The 23,761-nt window shown below is 42.5% G+C and overlaps 1 protein-coding gene across 1 annotated transcript in view; it reads right to left on the bottom strand.

The window, feature by feature from the left end:
- ERBB4 (erb-b2 receptor tyrosine kinase 4) overlaps positions 1 to 23,761 on the bottom strand; it is a 1,957,545-nt gene that overhangs the window by 1,238,770 nt on the left and 695,014 nt on the right. The window contains exon 2 of the mRNA XM_069225651.1: positions 15,692 to 15,843. Coding sequence (XP_069081752.1) covers positions 15,692 to 15,843 — 152 coding nt within the window. The remainder of the gene's footprint in view (positions 1 to 15,691; positions 15,844 to 23,761) is intronic.

Raw genomic sequence — 23,761 nt, 5'->3', positions numbered from 1 at the left:
CCATTGCTCCAAGTCATTGTCATTGAACCATTGGTGGGAGGAGCTGTTTTGCATAATGGGAGAATAAGGTCGAAGAGGGTACATGTGCATCAGTGTATGTGGATGACATAGTCACCTAGTTAAATAATCTAGCAGAATTAATGTTGATGTTTTTAGAAGAGTTGGAAGGGTTTGACCAGATATCTAAGATTGCACCTGGGAGAAGGTAACATTGTTTCATCGGGTGGGGGAGAATATTGGGGTGTAATGTAGAATTTGCATACCATTAACCGAACTAGAATGCAGGTAAATATAAATACATGGGTAAACACCTAGCACATAAGAATTAGGGGCCTCATTACAAACTTGTGCATCCGGAAGACCGCCATTTCGGTATTCCCCCCGTTGGCCCCATCATGAGTATCCTGCTGGCCAAGCGGGCGGAAACAGTGTTTCCGCCCTCTGGCCCAGTGAGAAACTACCTACAACATTGACGCCGGCTCATAATAGAGTCCTAGGACCGTCGTAATGAGGGCCTAAATATGTAGTTTATAACTCTGGATTATCTGTGTGGTGCTGGCAAAAATGGTGATGCTGCTCAGATGCCTCTTTGTCTTGCAAGGCTTACGTTACCTCTTTCCTAAAGGGCCAACCATAGTTAAAGTTGATCTCATTAGAAAATACACCAGGGTCAAGCCGAAAATAGTAAAACTAGCATATGAGAAGGGATGACTTGGTGTCCCAGATATTAAGGTATACACAGTTTTGCTTGACAGGAGTAATGTGAAATGCTCCCCAGCCTGAGAAGAAACTGTTCGAGAGGAAATGCTTTCTCACTTGTTTTGTCCCTTGGCACAGTTCTCTTATTTGAACTTCATAGTGGGGCAGGTATGGGATTGGGCAGTAATGAAAACGATTAAAATATCACAATAATTTTGAAAATGAGCTTGTCATTTTCTGAAGAAAAAAAAAGAGATCTTAAGAAACTGCATAGCTGGATTAAGGAGAGGAGTACAATAATGGGTGATCTGTATAATGGGAATAAATTATATTCTTTTGAAGAGGCATGGCCCTGATTTGATGTACAACCTGGTAAATTTCTGATATATGCCAGACTCACAAAAGCAGTTCAAGAAAATGACAATGACTTTTGTGAGTGAAAATGAGTATGCCTTGGGCAGAAGTTTGATACGCTCTCCAACTCCTAGCCCATAAACTCCCACAAATGCCCAGGTTTGATTGAGAAAAGAGGTGGATGGGGTTGGGGACATTCTTGAATAGGGAGTCCTCAGTCTAATGTCCCTTTTAGTTTGAAGCCTTGCCCTGAGTCCTGTTGCAGCTAAACGATCCAGAAGGATATCTTTCATCAAAATGGAATTCTGGAACCATCTTAAACTAGAGATAGGCTACTATAATATATGATTCTTGCATATTTCTTGAATTGCATTTTTATCACTGCAATGATTACACCCCAAAACACAATGTTCATAAAATAATTAACTGTTCAATGGGATAAAAATGGGAACATTTTAAATAACACTAAGGAATCCTGGCTGTGGATTTAGATACACATAAATATCTACCACTTAAGCCTTAAATTGTGAAACAGAAATGCACATGAACATTTTCTATATGTCAATCAAAAGAGGTAGTGATAAGCCACCTCTTATATGCTATCCATTGTTGGTTGAAAAAGACACGGGACACATTTAGAGAAGATGATTTGTCTAGGATCACGTGAAGTGGCAGGGAAAGGAGGACTGCATATTACTTTCACAGTTTTCAACTTAACCTAGAGAGCACATTATCTCATTCTTAAGTTACATACTTTACTTATTTTGCATAGTAGTGCAGAAGCAACAAAATTAATATAGGACAATGAAGAAATATAATTTTCTCTAAGAAGATATTATTTTCCATTTAATTCGGAGCCTCAGAAGGCCACAGTGAACATTGCATTTCATAATGCAGATAGCAGCAGAGCAAGGTCTCAGATCTGTGGTCAGAGTTAATGAGCGGGCACAAAGGTGGCCACTATGGTGCTGCTTTTCAGCAGACTAAATAAAACCATAGATGCCTCTGCAGCTCACTAGATTCCCATGCAGAGGAAGTTAATTATTATAGGGGAAAAGTGGAAGAGAGAAGTTAAAACAAGCATTGACATTGCCGATAGGTCTTGACTTTTTGACTTTATAAGTGTTTAGACATGCAGCACATTATCCTGGGTGCTGTGCCACCAGAGATTAAAGAGCTATACACTTACTACACACTGTGTCATGCAGTCTGATTCAGGAAGACATGTTTGCTTTAGGAAATATTTATGAACACATTCCAAATGGAACATGTGAAAGGCTACAAGTACTACAGACGTGCCCGATGAGAGGAAACAACCCATGAAAAAGAATGTCAATAGGAAAGATTAACTACTTGGAAACAAGGATTTTAAAAGGACACGCGAAGAAACAAACGAAAAGCCATGGGCAGGCTGTTTTTCCATAAAGTATATACAACATGTCTAGAAAGGACAGCACAAGTGCTGTTTAGGTTCGACCTAAAAAAGACACTGATGCAGCCCTGAGGGCAGGGGTGAGGGAAATAAGCAACACCAGTGGAGCAGGGAAATAACACAGGAGAATGAATGTAGAAAGAATAGGGAAGAAAAACACACAGGCTAGGAGGAGCAACACTGAGGTAGAGAAGCATACTACGGTGAGTACAACACAGAGGACTCAGGGAAGAAGCATGCAAGAGAAAATCACCATGGAGCATAGCAGGGTGGGGGAGAGATAAATGGGTAGTATGCAAGGGAGACTGTTGAAAAAAGATAGTATTCAAAAAGTGAGTTGTGGAAGAACACAAACCATGATCTAGGGGAGAGAACCAAGAGAAAGGAAAGCCCACACAAAGTTGTGAATAAAAGCAAGCAAAGGAGAGTGCAAACAATGCCAACCAATGAATGGGCTCTAAGCTGACAGTCTTATTGTAGACAGCTTGAGCTGTATGGTAGGCAAGACCTAAAATCCTACAATATCACAAGCTCCTTCAAATGCCATGAATCATCCCACTAGCTATTGATAGCACTAGAGCCTGCTGAGACTTCACACCGAACCCTCAGTCATTATGGAGTGACTGCTAACAACAGCAAATTCAATATAAATATTGCAGGGCCAGCCTCACATTTGTCCTTTATGTTCAACAAATGAAAGGAAAATACCCCAGTGCTTTCATCTCTCAATGAGAGCAGCAAAGACTAGAACATTTTATGTTTCTAAATATACACTTCACAAGCAAGATAAGAGAAGCTGTTTTAGGCCTATAATCAAGGTGTTCAGGATCTGTACTGTAAGAGGAGGACAAGCAGCTACCCCTTCAGAACACAGTAAAGAACGTATGGAGTAGGGAGATTTTCAGAGCTAATTTGTAAGTCTGGAACATCACTTCTATTGATATTTAGTGTGCAGATTCCTACTGCAGTGCAATATTGTTCTCTTGTTGTATTAAACTTTCTCTGAAATAGTCCAGTAGCAAAACAGAATATAAAAAGAAGAACACAGAAACAAAATCCTCAATTCCATTTCCAGGTTCTCATGCACACCAATGGAACAAGTCATCAGCTCACCCTCACAGAACCTGCCTTTGCCATGCCACACAACAAAACACTATGTGCATTGAAGCAGATGCAATTATTCAAGAAATTAAGAAGAAGGATTCTGATTGCACACTGAGTCAAGACAGCTACACTGAAAACAAACTGATTGGATCAATATGCAACCAGGCCCATTATTGCATTTATAAATGAAAGGGTATTAACTTCAGTATTTGCAGCCATTGCTTCTTTTGCTCTTCTTGAAAAGAGATGACAAGTCATACATGGGCATCACTGTTGACAAAGCATCATAAAACATAATTTAATGCCTCTTCTAGTAAGATAAGAATGTGGTACATTGCCAATAAGTGAAAAATATTACATGAGGTGCTATTCCACTAACTACAGTATTGAAAAAAATGCAAAATATATTCTGAATTGGTACTCAGTAAACCCTTGTTTAGCCCTCCAGATGCGAGAAAGAATTTACAACAACTACAGGTCCTTACTATTAGATTAAATAAATGGGATCAAAAAAACCCAGAAACGTACAGGGAGGGTAGGGAGTCAAGAGATTAGGAACGTGCCACTGGGTTAGGTGTAAAAACAGAAATGTCTTCCTATTTCTTTGTAGACCATATCACTAAATTCCTGCATGCCATGGCATTGGATTAATAAAAATGCAATCACGGATGTGTTGAATAGAAATCCTAAACGTCTATGTGTACAAGTCGCCAGTCACTATACATACATTCTGGCAAATTATAAATAATTATTTTCTTGGGGAGGGGTTTCTTGAAACCACCATATTAAAAATAAAAAATAAAAAAAAAATTTGGAAAACAAACTTTGACCTCCTTGACTTCCTTTAACAGAAATGTGTACTAATGATTCATTTAGACTGGAGATCTGAGCTAATCATCTGCCCGGTTTCACATCAGAATGACATTTCAGACTAACCACTGGCTCTGCACTGTGTTGCGGTCACACAAAAGCTCTCCAACTGAGATCTTTACTTTAAAGAGTTAAAAAAAACAGGAGTGAGCCTTTGGAGAGCCTCCAGTGAGAGTCGGCCATAAGTACGTTCTCATAAGGGCTCCTGGTTGCGCTGTATGAAGGAAAGGCTCAAGCCATGGTACCGCTCCACCCCATGAAAGAAGATCCTGATGCCTTCCCAACGTCCAAATAAATGTCCTACTAGCCTTCACAGCACTCAAAACCTAGGCCAGATCTGAAACCTGCCTTTGGAGGAATACTTCATCCTTCTAGACAAGGTGCTGCAGTGACCAGGGAGAATCAGACACCCCCTAGCCAAGCTACATAGCTTGCTTGTCACTTTCACTCCACAAAGAAACTTGTTTCAACTCACTGAATGAAAGTCTGACAGGAAATGGGAGACGTGAATGGGGTAAGCAATGATGGCCGTTGCCTCCCCCTTACACTGAGCAATGCTGGAGAAGAGGGAAAGAGGAGAGCAAGCCAGGAGAAAACAAGATTAACAGCCCTGTTTTCAGTGGAAGATAAAAAATATTTAAAAAGGCATGTGCGCAAAGGATCCCAGGACCGAGGCTTCACACACTGGAGTCAGTGCAGTGCCAATGACCAGCTGTGGAGTGCTGTGCTTATAAGGCACACAATTGTGAAATATGAAAGCAGGCGCTGTGACAAGATTTATAGTTCTGTTTTCAATTGTGCTTGAAATTGAAAGGTAGGGGAGCAGCTATGTAAAAGGAAGGCTTTTCCATGCCACTGTGCAGAAACAAAAGAAAAAAATAGTGTGCAAGAATAAGCCTAAATGTACACAAGTGGAGGTACAAGTGCTGGGGTTCTTCTCTGTGAGAGTGAAGAACCGACAAAAAGGTGGGACAAATAGGAAAGATTAAGAAATAAAATGGGTGTTGGCTCTACTAAATGCAGTATTTCTCTCTCACCCCATGCTATAGGCTGTTATGTGCATCATGCTGCCTCCTTTGAAGTGCCCAAATTGCATTAGGGGCTATTACACATGTCAAAAGTACACTGTCATCACACGTTACTTTATTTATCTCATAGAACAATTGTGTACAGAAAGCAATCTTTTTTCATTGTGTTATTTCACTCCTGCAGTCTTCTTAAATGACATACAGGCTTATTATGACTTTGGCGGATGGAAAACCACGTTTAGCGAAGTCCTGATGGGTAGGTTGCTGCCAGTGTGGCAGCCTCCCAGTTGGGCCCATTACGAGTTTCCTGCTGGGTCAGAGGGTGGAAACACAGTTTCCACCTGCTGGCTGAGTGGGAAACGGCCTACAGCATTGTCTCCAGCTCATAATAGAGCTGGCAGCAATGCTGTAGTGCGTAGGGTGCACCAGCACCCGTCACATTGTCCACTGTCTGCAAAGCAGACAGTGAACCTTGCGATGAGGCTGGCTAGGTGGGATCCTTCACTGCCCATGCCAAGTCCCGTCTCTGCCAGCCTTTTCATGGTGGGGTTACCTCCATGAAATCACTGGGGGAGAATGGGGTCGTAATCTCCAAGGCAGCGCTGCTTGCAGATTAGGACTGCCAGCACCACAAGACTGTCGTGTAGATGAAGTCTGGCAGTGCTGGCGGTCCGTCCACGGTGCTACCACTGCAGTCGTAATATGATGCTCGGACTGCGGCATGGGCGGGGGACCGACTGCCACCACGACCCTGGTGGTCATTAGACCGCCAGGGTCATAATAAGGCCCATAGTCTCGACTAAATATGATTCCCAGACCTATAGTCTTTGCCAGTTTTGGTGACATTGTTGATTATCCTTGTAGGGCAGCAGGTCATATGGGCTGATTGTGAACATGTGGAGTTCTCTGAAAGGGCTTGAAGAGGGAATCGCTACTGACTTTTCAAATCATCACATCACCCAAATGTATTTCCAAGCACTTTCATAGCATTTGCATGGCGTCTTCACTTCAGTCTAAAGAACCAATGAGCTGGGTAATTAAACATGCAAAAAGATGGTGGTATAGTGCAGGCTAGAACATTCTCGGCTGCAGGGAGGCTGGACAATAGGGGTGGTGGGCATAGACTTGGAGAACAAGGTGAGAGCTCAGGGCAGAAAGCAGTAGAATGCTTAGTTTGTGTTTATCTCAATAATCTACAAAGACCTCAGGCCAAGCCAGACCCAAGTGACTGACTTGAGCCAGGCTCGAGTGTTTAGTGGGTCACCAATACTAATAACAATTATCTTAAGCACTGACAGCCATTTCTGTTTTTCGTGGGTGCTGAGAAAATATTCAGAGTGATTCATTTTTGTTTGTGCTTGCATGTTTGGAAAGAGTTTAAAACTGCTATGGTTATCAATATTTCACTCTGTCTGATCCCAGACTTAGTTGAAGGGTAGAGGAAGGTGACTTGGTGCATTCCTCTGTTCATTTTACGTGTTGGATCTAATTCTGTCATGCTGTTGGGATGATATAATAACCCCTCATAAACTATAGCTGCCAAGCACGGTCAATATCTTCTTCTTATGATTAATTAAGAAGAGTTAAATACTCTTTATAAGAGACTGAGAAAGGCAGATACCTTCTTTTTTTAATTTACCTTCATATGTATTGCACACCAGAAGGAGCACTCCCATCACGTTTATGAAGTCACAGGTGCCTCCTATCTCCGATCTCTTTATAAACGTGCTATTATAGTCTTATAGCCCGCCGCAGGAGGATGGACTGGCCATTCAAGGCCGGCTCAGTGTTAAGCTAGAGACTTTAACAAGGGAGAGGGCCTTAATGGCTGGTATAACCCAGCTACGGTGGGCTATAAAGCTTTTGAACATTCCATCTCATCAGGACAGAATGTTCTAATTAGTAAAACAAACACCTCATGGAGCATGAGGGGGTTGAAATCCCTTTGGGCTCCGTGAGGATCTGTTCACAGCCATTGCTCTATAAGACAAACATTGGAATGATGGAGCTCTGGCTTATACCAGCTATTAGAAGCCTGGAGCTACTCCATTGACTTCAACATAGTGCTCAACATTTCAATTATCTAATAATAATTAAACAGGCAAATGTGTTATAACAATGTTCTGTACATCAACATTCTGCATAGAACTACTTCCTAATGGCAAAGTGTCAATTCCTACACACCAATAATTCTGGAAAGCAAGCCAAGATTTGTTTAGAAACGAACATGGACTGTTAGATGGGGAGCTCACTTTTAAATTTTTAGTAGGGCTGTCCGAAGGGATTTCCTGCACCCATAAGTATGGGTGAAGTTTCTTAGTGTCAGGGTGGACAGATATGTTTGGCTCGGCCCAGAACTGTAGCCTATTTTCCGACCCCACATCTAACTAGAAACAGCATTAGAGTGGTTTAGCCATGGATGGGGCGAGACAAGGACATGAACAGGGAGACTCGGGCTCTTGAATTGGATCCTCTGTGTGGCTCAGGAACAGCAATCTTGCTGGAATAAAAAGAGAACTAACTCGGCAGAGGACATGGAGAGTGGTGTTGAAAGGAACATTCTGAGAGTCTGGAGGCTCAGATGGTAATGGATGCCAGGTGACAAATGTCATCTTACTGTCCCTTTTACTATTAATATAATGCTCCTTTTCACAACGGCCTGATTGGAGCACGGAAGCCAGGAGAGTGAGATGTAGGCACTGTTGTTGTTTTTTTCTCTCTCTTCTTTCTGTAAATCTAGTGTTGAAAATTCACGGTAGGTCTAGGAATGTCAATGTGCTCTGCCTTGGGGTGGATGCAAATATTCCCCTCAAAGTAAGCAGAGCTGGCAGAAAAAGGAAGAGGATGATATAGACATGTTAGAAATTGGGTCTCTAGTTGGCAGAGGCATACACCCTTGTCCAAGTAGGGACCACAATTCTAGTCAGGATAAGTCACAATACAATCCAATTTATCCTGTGCTCACTCTCTGGGAGCTTGGCACAGAGCAGGCAGGCTTAACTTAGAAGGCAAAGTGTAAAGTATGTGTACAATAACTCATACAGTAACACAGTGAAAACACTACAAAAATACACCCCACAGGTTTAGAAAAATAGATAATATTTATCTAAGTAAAATTAGGTCAAAACAATGAAAATACAAGCAAAGTTATGAATTTTTAAAGATTAAGCCCCTCATTACATCCTGAGACTGCCAGACTCGCAGTAGTGATCAGAGCCCCTCCAAAGCAGCGGTCCGGTCTCCACAGTACAACCATGACGGAGTGCCACGGTCCAACTGCCGGCACCGCCAGATTGCCGCTAGTCGACAACTGTCGAGCAGTGCTGCCCTGGGGATTAGAAGTCCCTTCTCAGCCGGTGGGACCGCCATGCAAAGGCTGGTAGAAACAGGGTGCTGGGGGCCCCAAGGACAGCCCCTTCATGCTTTTCACTGCCCAAATTACAGGCAGTATAAAGCGCGACGGGTGCTGTTTCACCCGACTCATCGCAACATTGCAGCCGGCTTGATTACGGCCAGTGGGCAGAAACCCAGCAGAAAACTAATAATAGGGCTGGACGTGGAAAACCGGAGTGGCTATTTTCTGTCCTAAAGAGTTTGGCGGGCAGCCTCCACCACCTGCCAAACTCAAAATGAAGCCCTAAAACCCACTAAAGTGCTTAGAAACACAATAGCTCCAACTGGGTCTATCACAGCGTAATTGACGGAGTAGTTCCAAATAGTCTGACACCACAGGCACTGGTCATGGAATCGCAGGAACCCCCAGGTGCAGTACCTTTGAAAACGAAGAAACAAAGACGTTGCACGGAGTTGTGAAGGTGAGGCATCGCTGGTGCGGCATCAGTCCCTTACGGCGTCCGAGGAGATGAGGCGTCAGATCCATTCTGCGAGTCAGGGGAGGTGAGGCATCGGTTCTGTCCAGTTGCAGGGTGAGCACTGTGGAATTTGTGGTGATGTGTCGGTTCCTTGTGACCCACTGGGGTCGATGGATCCAATTGGTCAAAACGTGATGTGTTGACTTCACACTGTTGTGATGATACTGCATGACATCAGCAGTGTCGCAGCAACATCCAACTTGCATTGCAGGCCGCGGTCGTTGTGTGCAGCGATGTCCATGAAGTGGGTGCGGCTGCAGAGTCAGTTCTGGTGTCGCTGAAGTCATTACTGGCATTGCCGAAGTTGAAAAACTAGCTAAAAGCTAGTAGATAAAGTCATTGCTGTCCCTGAGACTTCAGAACAGGGGGCAAGCTCAACCCAAGACCTTGGAGAGCACTTTTGGGGAAGGCAGAGTCCTTCCAGCAAAGTCAGAGGCCAGCAAGCAGCAGGGCAACAAGCAGGTTAGCAGTCCTTTTCAGCAAAGCAGTCGAAATGAGTCCTTTGGGCAGCCAGGAAGTTCCTCTGACAGAGTTCAAGTGTAGATCCAGAAGTTTTGATTTGGTGCGGCCAGAGACCCAGTTTATACATGCTGAAGTGGGGGAAACTTCAAAGAGTAGTTGCAAAGTTCACAAGTTCGCCTTTTCAGCCCAGTCCTGTCTCCCAGGATCCCTGTGTATGGAGGGGAGTGGGATTATCAGTCCCTTGTGGTAGGGCAGGCTACTGGCCTTTGGAATGTAAATGTAAGCCCCTCCACCCTTCCTGCCCAGGGAGACCCATTCCTTCTACACTCCCACCAGATCCTTCTACATTTCCGCCAGACAACTCTGCTCTGCTGACCAGGCCCTCGACAACGTCCCCCGCATCCGGAAAACCACAGCCGGAGGAAGATCCTTCTCCCACATCACTGCCAAGACCTGGAACACCCTCCCCACCCACCTCAGGCAATCTCCCATCCTGTTACAGTTCAGGAAGGACCTCAAGACCTGGCTCTTCGACTGATCCTCAGCACCCCCCCCCCCCCCACAGCTCCCCCAGCACCTTGAGACCCTCACGGGTGAGTAGCCGCGTTTTACAAATCCCTGATTGATTGACAGATTGATTGATAAATGCAGATGTGAGTGAGTGTCCTGTGTTTATGGCTGACTGGGTGGATTGCACAAGAAGAGCTGTCAACCAGCACAGACCATATGTGGATTGGAGACAGGGCTGTAAGGCACAGATGGCAGTAAGTGCAGAGAAATGCCTACTTTCTAATAGTGGCATTTCTAAAATAATAATATTAAATCCAACTTCAGGATTTTCTGTTACTATTCTGGTAATACTATACATGACAGGGCTACTCCTTCCAGATCAGAATCTACCACTTAAGTACATGAGGGCAGCTCTAATGCCACTCTATGAGAGGGGCAGGCTTCACAGTTGAGGGAAATGAATTTGTGTGTTGTTCATTATCAGGATGCATAAAACACTTAGGTACATGTATTGCATTTTACTTACATAGCACCCTGCCCTGGGGGTCACCCCAGGGCAGGGTGCTTGTATGTACACCCCGTCAGATGATAAATGTTCAACATGGAGAATTTTTCAAAAGATTCAAATTGATGTAAGCAAATGGAAAGTAAAAATAATACATATTTTAATGGTAGGAGTGAGGGTTTTGAAAATGAAAGAACTTGGTGGGTGTATAGCGCCCTTCTACCACTGTGCTGGCCCTTGATTGTCATTGGCTGGCTGGAGAGAGTGTTTCTGCACAATACAGACATGTGTTTTATACTATGCCTGTCTGTCAGTCTTCGAGTCTCCTTCCCTATATGTCAGTTCGTCGTTGCCATAGTCAGAGTTTCCATGTCCCACTGGCCGTATGTCATCACATCATGTCTGTCACCATTCCAAGCATCTTTGTTGCCTTGACCTACTGGCCATGTCTCACCTCCCAAGTGTCTATGTCATCAGTTCCAGTGTATTTGTTTCTGTATCACAGTGTCCTTGCACCCCAAGAAACTGAGGTTTCTGCCCACCGACCTAGCAGGAAACTCTTAATAACTCTGGTGGGGTGGTCACCATGAAGGCAGCAGCCACTCTGTCGGGAGTTTGGTGGACGGGCTTTCCTGTCTGCCAAACTCTTAAATAGGCCCTTAGCCTATGTTCATGTATTCCTTTACAAGTGTTCAGAGCTCATGCCACTTCTATGATCTTCCATAACTACGCGTCTCATGCTTTCTAATCCAATGAAGATCTACATTTTTCATGGCTTCTATCAAACATGGGGCTGTGCGGAAAGAATGAAAATAAAACAAAACACAAGTATTATCACATCTCTTCCTTTTTTTCATTTTTGTGACAAATATGATTTGCGTTCATCTTATAGTTATGTAACACATGTTTCCTTTTCTTGGCTGATATTATTACTTTTTTTTCTAAACCAGTTCTCAATGAGCATTATTTATACTTCAGACTGTATTGTGGACAAATGTTTTAGTTCAGAAAGTGAGACAGGGACCTGCTGGTGGTATGTTAAGAACTGTTTACTTCCAGCATTAAATATCATCTTCATTCTACAACTCTTTCAAGTTCTGTGTCAAATGAGTTTCAAGGACTTGGACCAGTTACCCAACCCCTGCCCCTAAGCCCATGATCCATGCAGACCTATGAGAAAAACAAATTTTCTTGTGACTCAACTTATAAACTAAGGAGTAGTGGGTGGATGCGATGGCTTTTCGACCTTGCTGTGCTGCTCCACATATGAAAAAACAGATAGAATACCTCAAATATTTTTCTAAAAATAAAGCTCTTCTCATTTCATACCTCTTTTGAAGTATAGTGAAAAATGTAATATTTTACTGCGGCAAGAAAGATAAAAGTGAAAATTGGGACTGTGGGCCGGATGTACGAATCCTTTTTATGGTTACAAAAGGTATAATTCACTGAATCATGGTGGTTGCGACTGCAAAATGTCCTTTTGATACGTACAGACTAGACTGTGATTTGATAACATATACTGAATTGCAATTTAGGCTTGTGACTAAATTCCATTTCGATATTTTGAAGTGATTGGTTTAGGGCATCACTTCCAAATACCTAATTCTGGTTGTAAGACCTAAATCTTTTACCACCTCTTCAAAGGAGTCGTTAAGCCATTTCCAAATGGAAACCATTACCCTTTGTGAATCTGGACTTTTTTTTTTTAATGAAACACTTTTCCTTTAAGGAAAACGGGATGCATTAAAAAAAAAAAATACAACAACAACAAAAAACGTTATTTAAAAGCAATCACGGACATGGTGGTATGCTGAACCTCAGCAGGCCACCAACTCCGTAATGGCGATGATTCCTGGTGGGTAGCATTTTGCAACTTACCTCATTATTTCTCATGAGGTAGGTCAAATTGCAACCCCCTAGGAATCTGTAATTTGCAAACTGCCAGATTAGTCAAATAACAACCACTATTTCCAACCAGTTCTTAGTACATCTGGCCTAACCTCCTTAAACACAATGGTCTGTTAGCAGATACACAAATAAAGGGATAATTCCTACTATGAAAAGGGTTGCCATAGGAAAGAATTGGTTTCCATGCTTCGGCTTGTCCTGATAAGAGAGCTCTTCCATAGTGTAATTACTTAATGCAAATGTAGAGCACATTAGTCACCTATTTACCTTACGAGCCTTTCGAACAAACTCTAACAACATTAGTAACTCATCAGTCGCACGTAATCACGGGTAATTACTGCGCTTTTGCAGCACTTGTACATAATTATACAATTAGGAAACACAATATGTTGTGTACACTAACAACATTTGGAAGCCCTTCTGTTTACAGATGAGCGTCTACCACAACTGTTTCCCAAAAATCTGTAGCTCTTTGTACATAATTAGCAGAAAAGAAACACATGTTCTACTTTCGTTTAACAATACTATGAGATATTGGACTTTCACGACTTTAGATACTCCACATTGTTTCCTGGATTTAAATGTTAATGTTTGGTTGCTGTGGGAAGGCGTTTGAAAGCGTCAATTGGCATCAGAACAGGATTCTCTCATCCAAACGAGAAATAAAGTTAGTAACCTGTACAGAGGGAAGTGGAAATATTCTTAGGAATCTAAATTTAGAAACCTCTACAGCTCATGAAATAATCTCTAGAAATATGTCTTATCTTTATCTGTCAAAACAGTTGTCTTCGAAATCAAATATCGTGTAGCTGTGGCATAGAACGGGTTTCTTCTCCATGCCTTTGCTTTTGAATGTTGGCTATTGGTATATATTCTGCATCCTCTCCTTTTCGAGGCCCCTTCTCAGTTTTGAACACTGTCCTCCATCTTGGGACCCTTGAGTCAGAGGGGTGACCTTCCTTCATTTCTGTCAAACTCCCTATCCGTAAAGGCCAAGAGGTCCTGTCACTCACCCTGGTAACCATGTTACCTGTCTGGCAGAAACAGCCAGACAGGTAACATAGAGAAGCTATGTGAACTGCATGGGAGGATAGCTGCCAAATAGAGTTGTGTCTGCCTTGTTAGACATAAACTAAAACAAAGTCTCTTCACTTTCAAAGACAAACCATGAGCCTACAGAATCTGATATCCCTTCTTGGGATAGCTAGTGATCTAGGGACTAAAGGCCAGATTTCGACCTTGGTGGATGGGATACTTTGTCACAAATGTGACGGACATCCCGTCTGCCATGTTACAAGTTCCATTATATCCTAGGGAACCTGTAAAACGGCAGTCGGGATATCCGTCATGTGTGTGATGGAGTATCCCATCCGCCAAGGTTGCAATCAGGCCCTAAGGCTCTAATAAGGAGTGGCCCAGAAAATAGGCCATATTTTCCTCATCCCTGGAGTTATCCACAATTGGGGTTCCTGTAATTCCACGGTGGGGAAGATTGGACCCATTATATATGTTAGACCTGATGGAAATTAGGAAATAACATGGCAATCTGTAATTCTGGATCTAATTGTTTAGGTAATTCCTCAATTTCTCTGGATTTTCAGACATCCATTCCAGCTGAAATTTCTGTGTGAAAGTGAAAAACGTATTGGTGCTATTGGGGCTGTAACTGCTATTACCGGCCCCATCAGATTTAAGCAGCCACTTGTAATGAGGGCCTCAGTTGTTTGCTGGGAAATCTGGAGACTTGACTTCTGTCTCCAACTCCCTTACTTCACCAAATTTGGGAACGTTTGCAAGTAGTTTTAGTCGTGGTTGTCAAATTTGCTAGATTTATGTCAAGTGAGAAACTGGCTTAGCAATAGTAGTAAACGTTCTTTAAATGATTTGGTACTTAAGATTTGGGTGATGTTTAATTCAATAGTTTTATGGCTAGAAATCTCTTCCTTAATTTTCAAATGTGATGTTTAAGGGAAACAAAGTTGGATTCATTGAGTGAACCTGAACAGAAAGAAACCAAGAACAAAGCAGAAATGCGATTTTTTAACTAAAACTAAATCCTAGGCAGTGATGCAGCTCAAAATGTTTGGACCCCTGGAAATGATGTTGAGGGATCTGTGAGACTCATGGTGCACATGGAACACAAGCTTGACATTCCCCAAATCTCCTCTACATTAGTAATAAACCGGGGTGAATGTTTGTTTTAAATGAAATTCATGATTTGCTTTAAATTACGCATTACAAGATTTTATGCACTTTTTACCTAGCGCACATTTCACAATCAAAAGTCTTGTGAGATACCAGCAAGAGACTGGATTGCACAGAAAATGTCTTGCTAAGTGTAATTTTCCTGCTGTATCTGAAACGAGAGGTGCTCACTCGCATAAACAAAAAAACAAAAACAAAAAAAATGGGCTAAAAATACCGGCAAACCACATTTTGCACCAAAAGTATAATTTTGCAAACTTTTCAGATAATTTTCATGAAATGTCAAGAGGAAAAAATAGGTTACTTCAGTTAGCTCAATTAATAACTGCAATTCTGGATTGCACCCAGTTTCTGGAGCCTATGGGTTTAATGACAGTGAAGTGCTGGCTTGCTTCCAATATCTGTGGCTGGGAGCCAAGAGGAAGTGTTGAATTGAGAACTCTGTGGTGGCGGGCTTACCCTGCTTCACAGAGACTGTCCACCATTACTAGAAAAACTGGACAGCTATTTGCTTGCCTTTTCTATGAGGATGGCATATTTTTCTGTTCTGTCCCCCCTTTGTATGTAATTTTGAGGTTCTGCACCAGAAGCTGTGTTCCATTTCAATATCCTCTGCAATGTTATTTTGGCATTTTCCAATAGAACATTTTATTGTTGCTGCACATTGTTTCACATTTAGTGGCCCCGTACTGTTGGTACCCCGATCAGCTGCACAATTAATGAGTGGTGACCACCTTACCTTGAGGAAAGATAGATCCCGGTTGTGGTCGATGCTGGTGATCTCCAGGTTTCCCATCACCACCTCACAGTTCTCATAGTTCTTGCGTAGGGCTCGGTACTGCTGCTCCAGATCGGACAAAGAGCTCAGTTCGTTCTCAGTGCCAGCACACACTGTCAACCAAAAAAAAAGAGAACAACATTTTACAATACACACTGACCAGTAAAGACACACACCTTTACAGAGGCCATCCAGCAGGTCATGCTAACACAGAATTCAGGATAAATGCAACGGGAAACTTTCCCGTCCACTTTTCACACAGTGCCAAGAAGCCAGACACATTGTCAGTCATGATTAATAAAAATAACTTACGCAGCCTATTTATTTGGAAGCTTGCTTAGCGCCAATGACATTGTCAATCGGTAATCCTAACTGCTTTTGTGAACATGCCGATTTCCTTACGTACACGAATAGTTGCACAATTACAGAACAGAACATGGAATGCACAGTGTGAGGATCATGGACCTTTAAAAGATGATTTGTGTTACAATGTGAGCAGGGGGGTAGTGGGGAGATGGGACATGGTAAAATCGTTAAGCGGCTATCGTGAGGAACGATTGTGAGATTAGTTGAAGTGCATTAATGGAGAGTCCTCAGATTTTATTTTGCAAAAGAGAGGTAAGTGGTCATGGCTGAAAGTTATTTTCTTAGTCATTCCTACAGTCTGGTGCTTTGACAAGAAAAGTGCAGCCTTCCTGTTCATTAATATTTTAATGAGTCTTCGTCTGTCGTGGGTGCTGATATTGGCTCATAGATCATCCAATGTCTGAACAAATGGGATGGGGGAGTGGCGCCTTGTCACCGAGTTCTGAGCTAGGTACATCACATCAAATGGTACTGTGCTTAGAAATGCATGAAAAGGGATCCAGTTCGCAGAATATGGCTACCTCTTCAAATAATGAGGACAGACTCCTGGACTACATTTAATTAGGTGTAAGCAAAGTTGCTGTTAGACCTGCCATCCTTGGCATGGCTGACCCCCTAACCTTTTCCCTTCAACCTTCCAGTTTGCTTTGTTCTTGCTGGCTTTATCACTCTGCAAGCTTTATAAATACTAACCAGTGCTAAAGTGCCTATACCCCCTCCTTCAAACAAGGTAGAATTGGTTTATACTCAATTGGCACATTTAATTTACTTGTTAGTCCCTAGTGAAGTTCACTATATGTTCCCATGACCTGAAAATTAAATGCTACTAGTGGGCCTGCAGCACCAACTGTGTCACCCCCTTAAGTAGCACTTTAAACATGTCTCAGGTCTGCCATTCCAGCCTGTGCGTACTGTTTTAAATTGCCATAAATCGTTTATCAGACCCAAACCTACCTTTTAAAAAAAATACATGTACATGTAAGTCACCAGAAGGCAAGGTGCTGTGTACTTAAAAAGAGGGACATGCACGTTTTAGTTTTACATGTCCTGGCAGTGAAAAACTCTTACATTTGTTTTTGACTTCTGCAAGACCTACCTCTCCCATAGGATAACATTGGAGTAACGTTATTGCATTTAATGAACAGTAATTTCCAAATGGAAATAGGTAACTGCTTGTGCTTGGTGTCTTTGGAATTGTAATGAAAAATCCTAACTTATGGTGAAGTCGGATTTCAAATTACAATTTTGAAAAGGTCACTTTTAGAAATTTGGCATTTTCCTGCCTTATCTATTGGGTGCTTCCAGCCTGTCCGTGGGACTCATAACTGGGTATAGTTGACAGTTGGACGTTCTGTACCCCCCTTAGACAGCCACACACAAAAGAGAGCTAAGGTGTGCCTGGATAGGCCATCACTAGCAGTGATGGGAGGGCAGAGCTTGGCAAGGCCCCTCTTACACTTGAATAGGCTATGTGCTGCCTCCACACAAAGGACTGCATTTCCTCTGCAGTTATTCTTCAGCCAGGACAGGGAAGGAAGGGTGCCTGGGGACTTCAAAGGGAAACCTCTGGAAGCATTTCCCCACTTCAAAGGAACAACTGGATATAAATATTGGACCTCAGACACAAAGTCATCTGTACACTTCTGGACCTGTGTAAACTCTGTCAGATTGAAAGACTGCTGTGCTGCTGAAAGGACTGACACTTTGCTGAACTGCTGCTCTGAAGGACTGTTGCCCTGCTGTCCTGACCTACTGCCTCCTGCCCTCTTGCCTGAGAAAGAAGGACTGAACCTGCATCTGTTGAACTCAGAACCCCAGAGTGACTCCAAGGTCTAGTTGGCAGGCCTTCTGACTTGATCCTAAATGACAGAACGCTCTAACAACTTCAACTTCAGCAACTGACTGCCGTCTGGGAGTCTACCCTTCCAAGTAGTGTCACCCCAATCCTGGATCATTGGAAGTGGGCATAAAGTGCTCTGCCAGCCTCTGTGGATCCAGCAGAATCAATGCATCTTGTCTGCTGCGAGCTACAAACCCAAGAAGAACCGACACATCGCCGTTGCTATGTGGATCACCCCATCGCAAAGGCATGCATCACAGCCTGCAGTCTCATTGGAACAGCTGCTGTGCTTCATATCCTCAGCTTGGGTCCTCACAACTCTCATTAACAGCAGTCTTGATGGTGACGCCTGAATCTGCATCGCAGCCTCACAGCTCCTCGGAACCGGCGTATCACTCCGACTGCTCAACACATCCTTCTCTCCAGACTTCCCATTGCAAGCCCCAATGACAAGATCCTCAACAACAAAGCATGCCCTTACATCACAGCCTCGCTATTTCTCGGAAGCAGCACATCATTTCAGATGTGCGACGCATCTTCGATGCCGACCATCAAAACGCTCTGCAAACCTAGATTTAAGTTACTTTTTTCATTGGGCCTAACTAGGTCCCTGTAGCCGGCCCATGCTCTATCGCAGTTGGCCAGAACTTGTGACTTTGTCACGGTGTTGTGCAAAAAGATATCCTCAGTTGAAGCTTTTCTGCTTTTTGGCATTATTTTAACTGAAATCCTTAAAATGACATATCTTGGTTTCACTTCATTACTCTTTAATATGTTACACAAATACACATTTCCTTTATGATATCTTGACTGCTAAGTGGCAAGCTACCAAAGCGTTAAGAACAGGTTAATTTAGGGTTGGCTGGAGCCTCATCCTGACAAGGAATGTGGTTGCAGCTTTAAAATGGCTCACACCCTAGTCAACCAACAGCCCAATTTCTTACAGTTGCTAATTCTGTTACAGTTCAAATGTCATAAACAAAGTTTTGTGAAGATTAGAAAATGTGTATGCTCTGCAAAATGCAAACTTCTGGCAAAAGTTCTAAAAAAAATACATTTTGGGGAGTGGTTGCCTGAAGATCTGTTTTTTTTTTAGAGAATTTACACAGTAAAAGTATATTTTTTTCTGATAAAATGTGATTTGGCAGAATTTTTTAAAAACAATTAAAAACAAAATTGCAGTTTTTGTTAATCACACCCTTATACTATTTGCACCATGCTACTCAACTAGCACTCAGCAAATGGTCAGCACTGCAGTTTAACCATGCTGTATTTATTGGTACGCAGAAGGGTAATGTCTGGCAACCCCGCTTAGTTAACATCATCTCAGAGCTGGTGATAGTAGAAAAATAAGTGAGGTGAGGCACATGATCAGACTTGCTTACTGAAAATTATTGGCACCAATTCTCGCCCTTTCCACTCTACAATCAGTTGCAATAACAGTCAGTAGCCAGGAACTGAGCTGTCTTTTTAATTTTTTGACGAGTCTAACAATTGTACAACGGTGAAGCTAGCCTACCATCTTTGCTTAATTAGTAGGCACTTGAAGGGTCCGTGGCCAGGGCCCGCTTTGGGGAAAAAAGAGCCCAATAAGTCTTTCCTTTCTGTCTTAGTATTTTATAGTATCAATAAGTTAAAATACGCCTACACCAATTCATGTGCCTATATACAAATAAAAATAAGAATATGTGACGAACTTGAAAGATTCAAGAAAGTGATGCTACACTCTTTGGTCTATATCTGCTGTAGCAACCTAATAATTTTGCGGCTTGTAGAAATATAACTCAACAAATACATATTCTCTTCTTCGTTAGCCTCTTTTTATATCTACCTCATCTCAGAGTCAGTGAAGGTGGTCCCCTTTATTTTAAATGGCTTCACGCGGTGCAGTGACTTTAAAATGCAATCAGATGCTGTTGTAGCGCACCCCCTTATTTTGCACTTCAAGTCACTCTTTTTCATTTACCATACAAAGCACACGTTAAACAATTCAGAAATTATAGTAATTTTGAGCCAAGTGTTCAGGGAGTTCCCTTCATTCCGAGCTCAGGCAATTATCTGTCTTTCTAATGAAACTGGTGCTTGCCAGAGATAGCCACGTGGCAGCAGAGAGATATAAAATTCTTCATTAATTCATAGCGTGCAAGGGTAGCATAGAGAATAGCGCCGCAGTACCCTCAGTCCCCCTTCGTACTCTGGTACCTGGAGCTTGCCCTAGAAAGCCCATCTCTGCTGTCAGTGACACCCATGAAACCCACACGTGTTTTTAATTCTGCGAGACGCAAACTGTAATGCAAAATTGCAAGCATTTTCCTGAATTGATTTCTTGACTACGGATTTTTTTTTTTAAAACGCACGTGAGTGGTGGTTATCCTGTCACGACCAGCGAACTGTCCAGATTGTGTGGTTCCACCTGAGAGGAAAAAGAGGCCCGAGAGGAACGTAACAACCCCTGCGAACAGGTTATATATTCTTCTAGGAAGAACCTAGCTACATGATCTGCATGAAATGTCGAAAATCAAACAGTTTCTTAGGTTTGTCTGCGTAGAGCTCTTGAGTTGGTTTTATAACCCATTTCGATCCACAGTCAAATTGAAAAACCCGTAGATTTCGCCTGTTTTGCAATCCAAAAGATTATTTTCACTTAGCTCAGGTGACAACACAGTGTTGTTTTTTTTCCTGGTTTTATAAGTATTTCCTAACAATTGTGGCGTTATATAGTACTGAGATTGCAGGTTATAAAACGATTACAGTATGCAAAAAGCTGAAAGGTAAATAGTCAAACTTTCCAATTTGTACAAACTGCTCATTGAGAGAAACGCCTTTGAGCCCAACCCTAGCTCTAGCCAGCAGTGGTACCACCTCCGTCAGTGATGTAGCCAAAGCCAAGAGATCCCATTGGCTCATTCTGTCTCTGGGCTTCAAATTAGAGTTTTGATGTTGAACTCATGTTTTCACTACGAATACTATGGCATTCTGAGAATATCAGTGCATCAGACTACCAGTTACCTCTGGCTTAGATGATAATTTGATTAGGGCGTAGAAACTGCCTCTGGCAGTAAGACAAGTAAGAACATAAAGCTGCCTGGCACAGGACCAAGTCCACCTGTATTAGTACATGCAAAGGAAGCAGGCTTGCTGCTCGTAGGCATGTTGTTCTATGATGACACTATGCGCGAGAAAGGAAGGTCATTTCAGAAACCAGTAGTTAAATATGAAAGAATCTTGGTTGGTGGAGGAAGGTGGCCAGACAGATCACTTGTAATGTTAACCCCAGATCTGAAGTCTAACAGCAATAATGATCATTATCAGTGTCAGCTTGACACGTTTTTGTACTGTGACTGTAGATTAATAGAGAACAGGCATCAAGTCAGCAGAACCATTGTGCACCTCAGTGAGCTTCTTAAATTCTGACCATTGCAAAATACATGTATTCTTCTATGTACAGCAGATATTAATGATCTGCTTTGAGCACTGAATGCATACAGGTTCAAGTATACTATCAAACTTTAGCGTCTTGAAGCTATGGTTCGTCCACATACCATGTCATGTTTGCCCAAAAAGTTATGTGAGTAGAGGTACTACCCCTGCAAAAACATGGCGGTTGTTCCCCAGAATTCCGGCACTACTTTGTGCTTTCTGTATGTGGTTTTTTAAAGTAACTCTTATGAGATCATCATGACCAGTCTCCAATAATGCCTACAAAATATATTAAAAGGGCTTCCCCATAATTCCTATTCTACTGTGCCAATGCAATGTTATTATCCATAGGCAAAGCTGCTGTAAATTCTAAACATGAGAACATTGCTTAGGTGCCAGAATGGTTTTAAAAAAGAAAATTGGACGACTCAATATTATCCTTCATTTTGCAGAATACTACATGGGACCACATAACGTTTCAGAGTGCCATTTGTTGCTAAATTTAAAAAAGGTACTGTTGTCTGTAAGCAGATGCACTCACAGGTAGAGATAGTTATCCTAGTACTGTCAAGACATAGCACAGATCTGGGAGGACTAGGCTACTGAGAGGGAAGAAGTCGGATGGACCAGTTGTTGAAACTGAAAGGGAAGCATGTAGTTTGCTGCTCCAGCTACACAGGCACGCAAAGAAATGTGTTATACCATCAGGACAACTCCAGTTTGCCCAGAGCCAAGTGGTTGACTAATGAAAGAAGAACTGAGATGCCTTCCTTGAAATGTAGGCTTTTTATCCGTACATATTACTTTATTATTCTCTTCTAGTACCAAAACATGTGCATGCCATCTACTTCTAATACTGCTTGTATGCCCCTAAGTACTTTGTTTCAGCTTCCTATATGGTTTCATAAATCTAATTTTCTTGAAGAAAGTTGTCAACATTCAGCACTTAAAAAACTATATTTTGATAAATGCATTTGTATACCTCTAGGAATTGACCAAAAGCACTAACAAAGTTCGGATCTTATGAACCCTCCCCAAACAAGCACCCTATGTGGTTTCCAGAGACATACCTCACTTGTCCCTGACTGTATTTCACGGATAGAGGTGACAGATAACCCATCACTCGCTATTTGTTCACATTTCAGTAGACTGTCTCGCATTGGCATTTTATTCTTCCCTCATATGTTTATTTCGATCTCTTTTAGCAGTGTGCCACAGCAGTAGAGATAGCTGCTGTGGCTGAAGAAGGCCCGCCTGAGACAAGAGTTAGCCGGCACAGGGTGTGCAGTGAGTAATGCAGCAGAGTTTACTGTGTGTCCGTGCCACAACCCACTGAAGAGGCTGTGTGGGATCATACTCCATGCCACTGGAGCGGAGACCAGTGATGTTTCCACACATTACACCACACATGGCTCGCTCTCTCCTGCTCTTCTCCAACCCTTAACAGCATTATCGCACTCCTTCCTATCTACCCCTCTTCATTTTCAAACCATTTGCTCCACTCATGAGTTTCCTTTGCTTCCCTGGACCACCCCTTCGCAGATTCAACCATCTCTAATTTATACGTCTTTTAATAAAGGGCAGGCTTGACCCAAGGAGCTTCACAGTGCTGTTTATATACAGAGTTTGAACGTTTTAAATATAGTATAGGTGTAAAGCACAACATGTGAACAAGTGTGAAAGTGCTTATAGCACGTAAAGAGGTAGATGAAAAAATGTACACAGTGCTGTACATAGTAGGGGCGGAGGAGCATCCCCCCCCCACCCCCACCGCCAGCAGGAGGAGCTGCAAAAAATTTACAGTAAAAACATAATAAACTTTGTTTATCATGTTTTTACTATAAAAGTGGTCAGGGCCACTGGCGTGACGGGGATGGAGGGGGGAGTGCAGGCAGAGGCTTCCAGTCAATCCTAACACTGCTTTGAGCACCGTCAGGATTGGCCGCAGGGCAGGCTGGGAGCCTGTGCCTGCAACGATGGAGCAGAGCAGAGCAGATGGAGTGGCGTGGGAAAAAGGTACGTTTTATTTATTTATTTATTTTGCCCCCCGCCATGAGCCACCCCACCACTTTTCCCTCCTGCAACCTGCGCCTGGTACATAGAATCCTACAGAATAACACATATCATTGTAACAAATACATGGTGTTATTTATGTTTCATAGTTATAGACATATAACTTTATGTTTAATACATACAGTGTGACTGCAAAGTAGAAAATAAGTATTTGGCAGACTATATAGTAGAGGGCAAAGCATTTAGGCAGCCACAGATTAGAAGCAGAGTCTCATAAAGCTATGTCGTGTGAATTGTTAAAGAAACAATCATCAGCTTAGTAGGGGTGACAGAAATTCACTGTGTGGAGAGTTAAAGTTGTTTCAGATACGAAGACTGTTCAGGTGAAAAAG

Source organism: Pleurodeles waltl, chromosome 3_1 (assembly GCF_031143425.1).
Source record: "Pleurodeles waltl isolate 20211129_DDA chromosome 3_1, aPleWal1.hap1.20221129, whole genome shotgun sequence".
Taxonomy (NCBI): Eukaryota; Metazoa; Chordata; class Amphibia; order Caudata; family Salamandridae; genus Pleurodeles; species Pleurodeles waltl.
The sequence above is the reverse complement of the archived record's forward strand: the minus strand, read 5'-3'. Positions and strand labels throughout refer to the sequence as shown.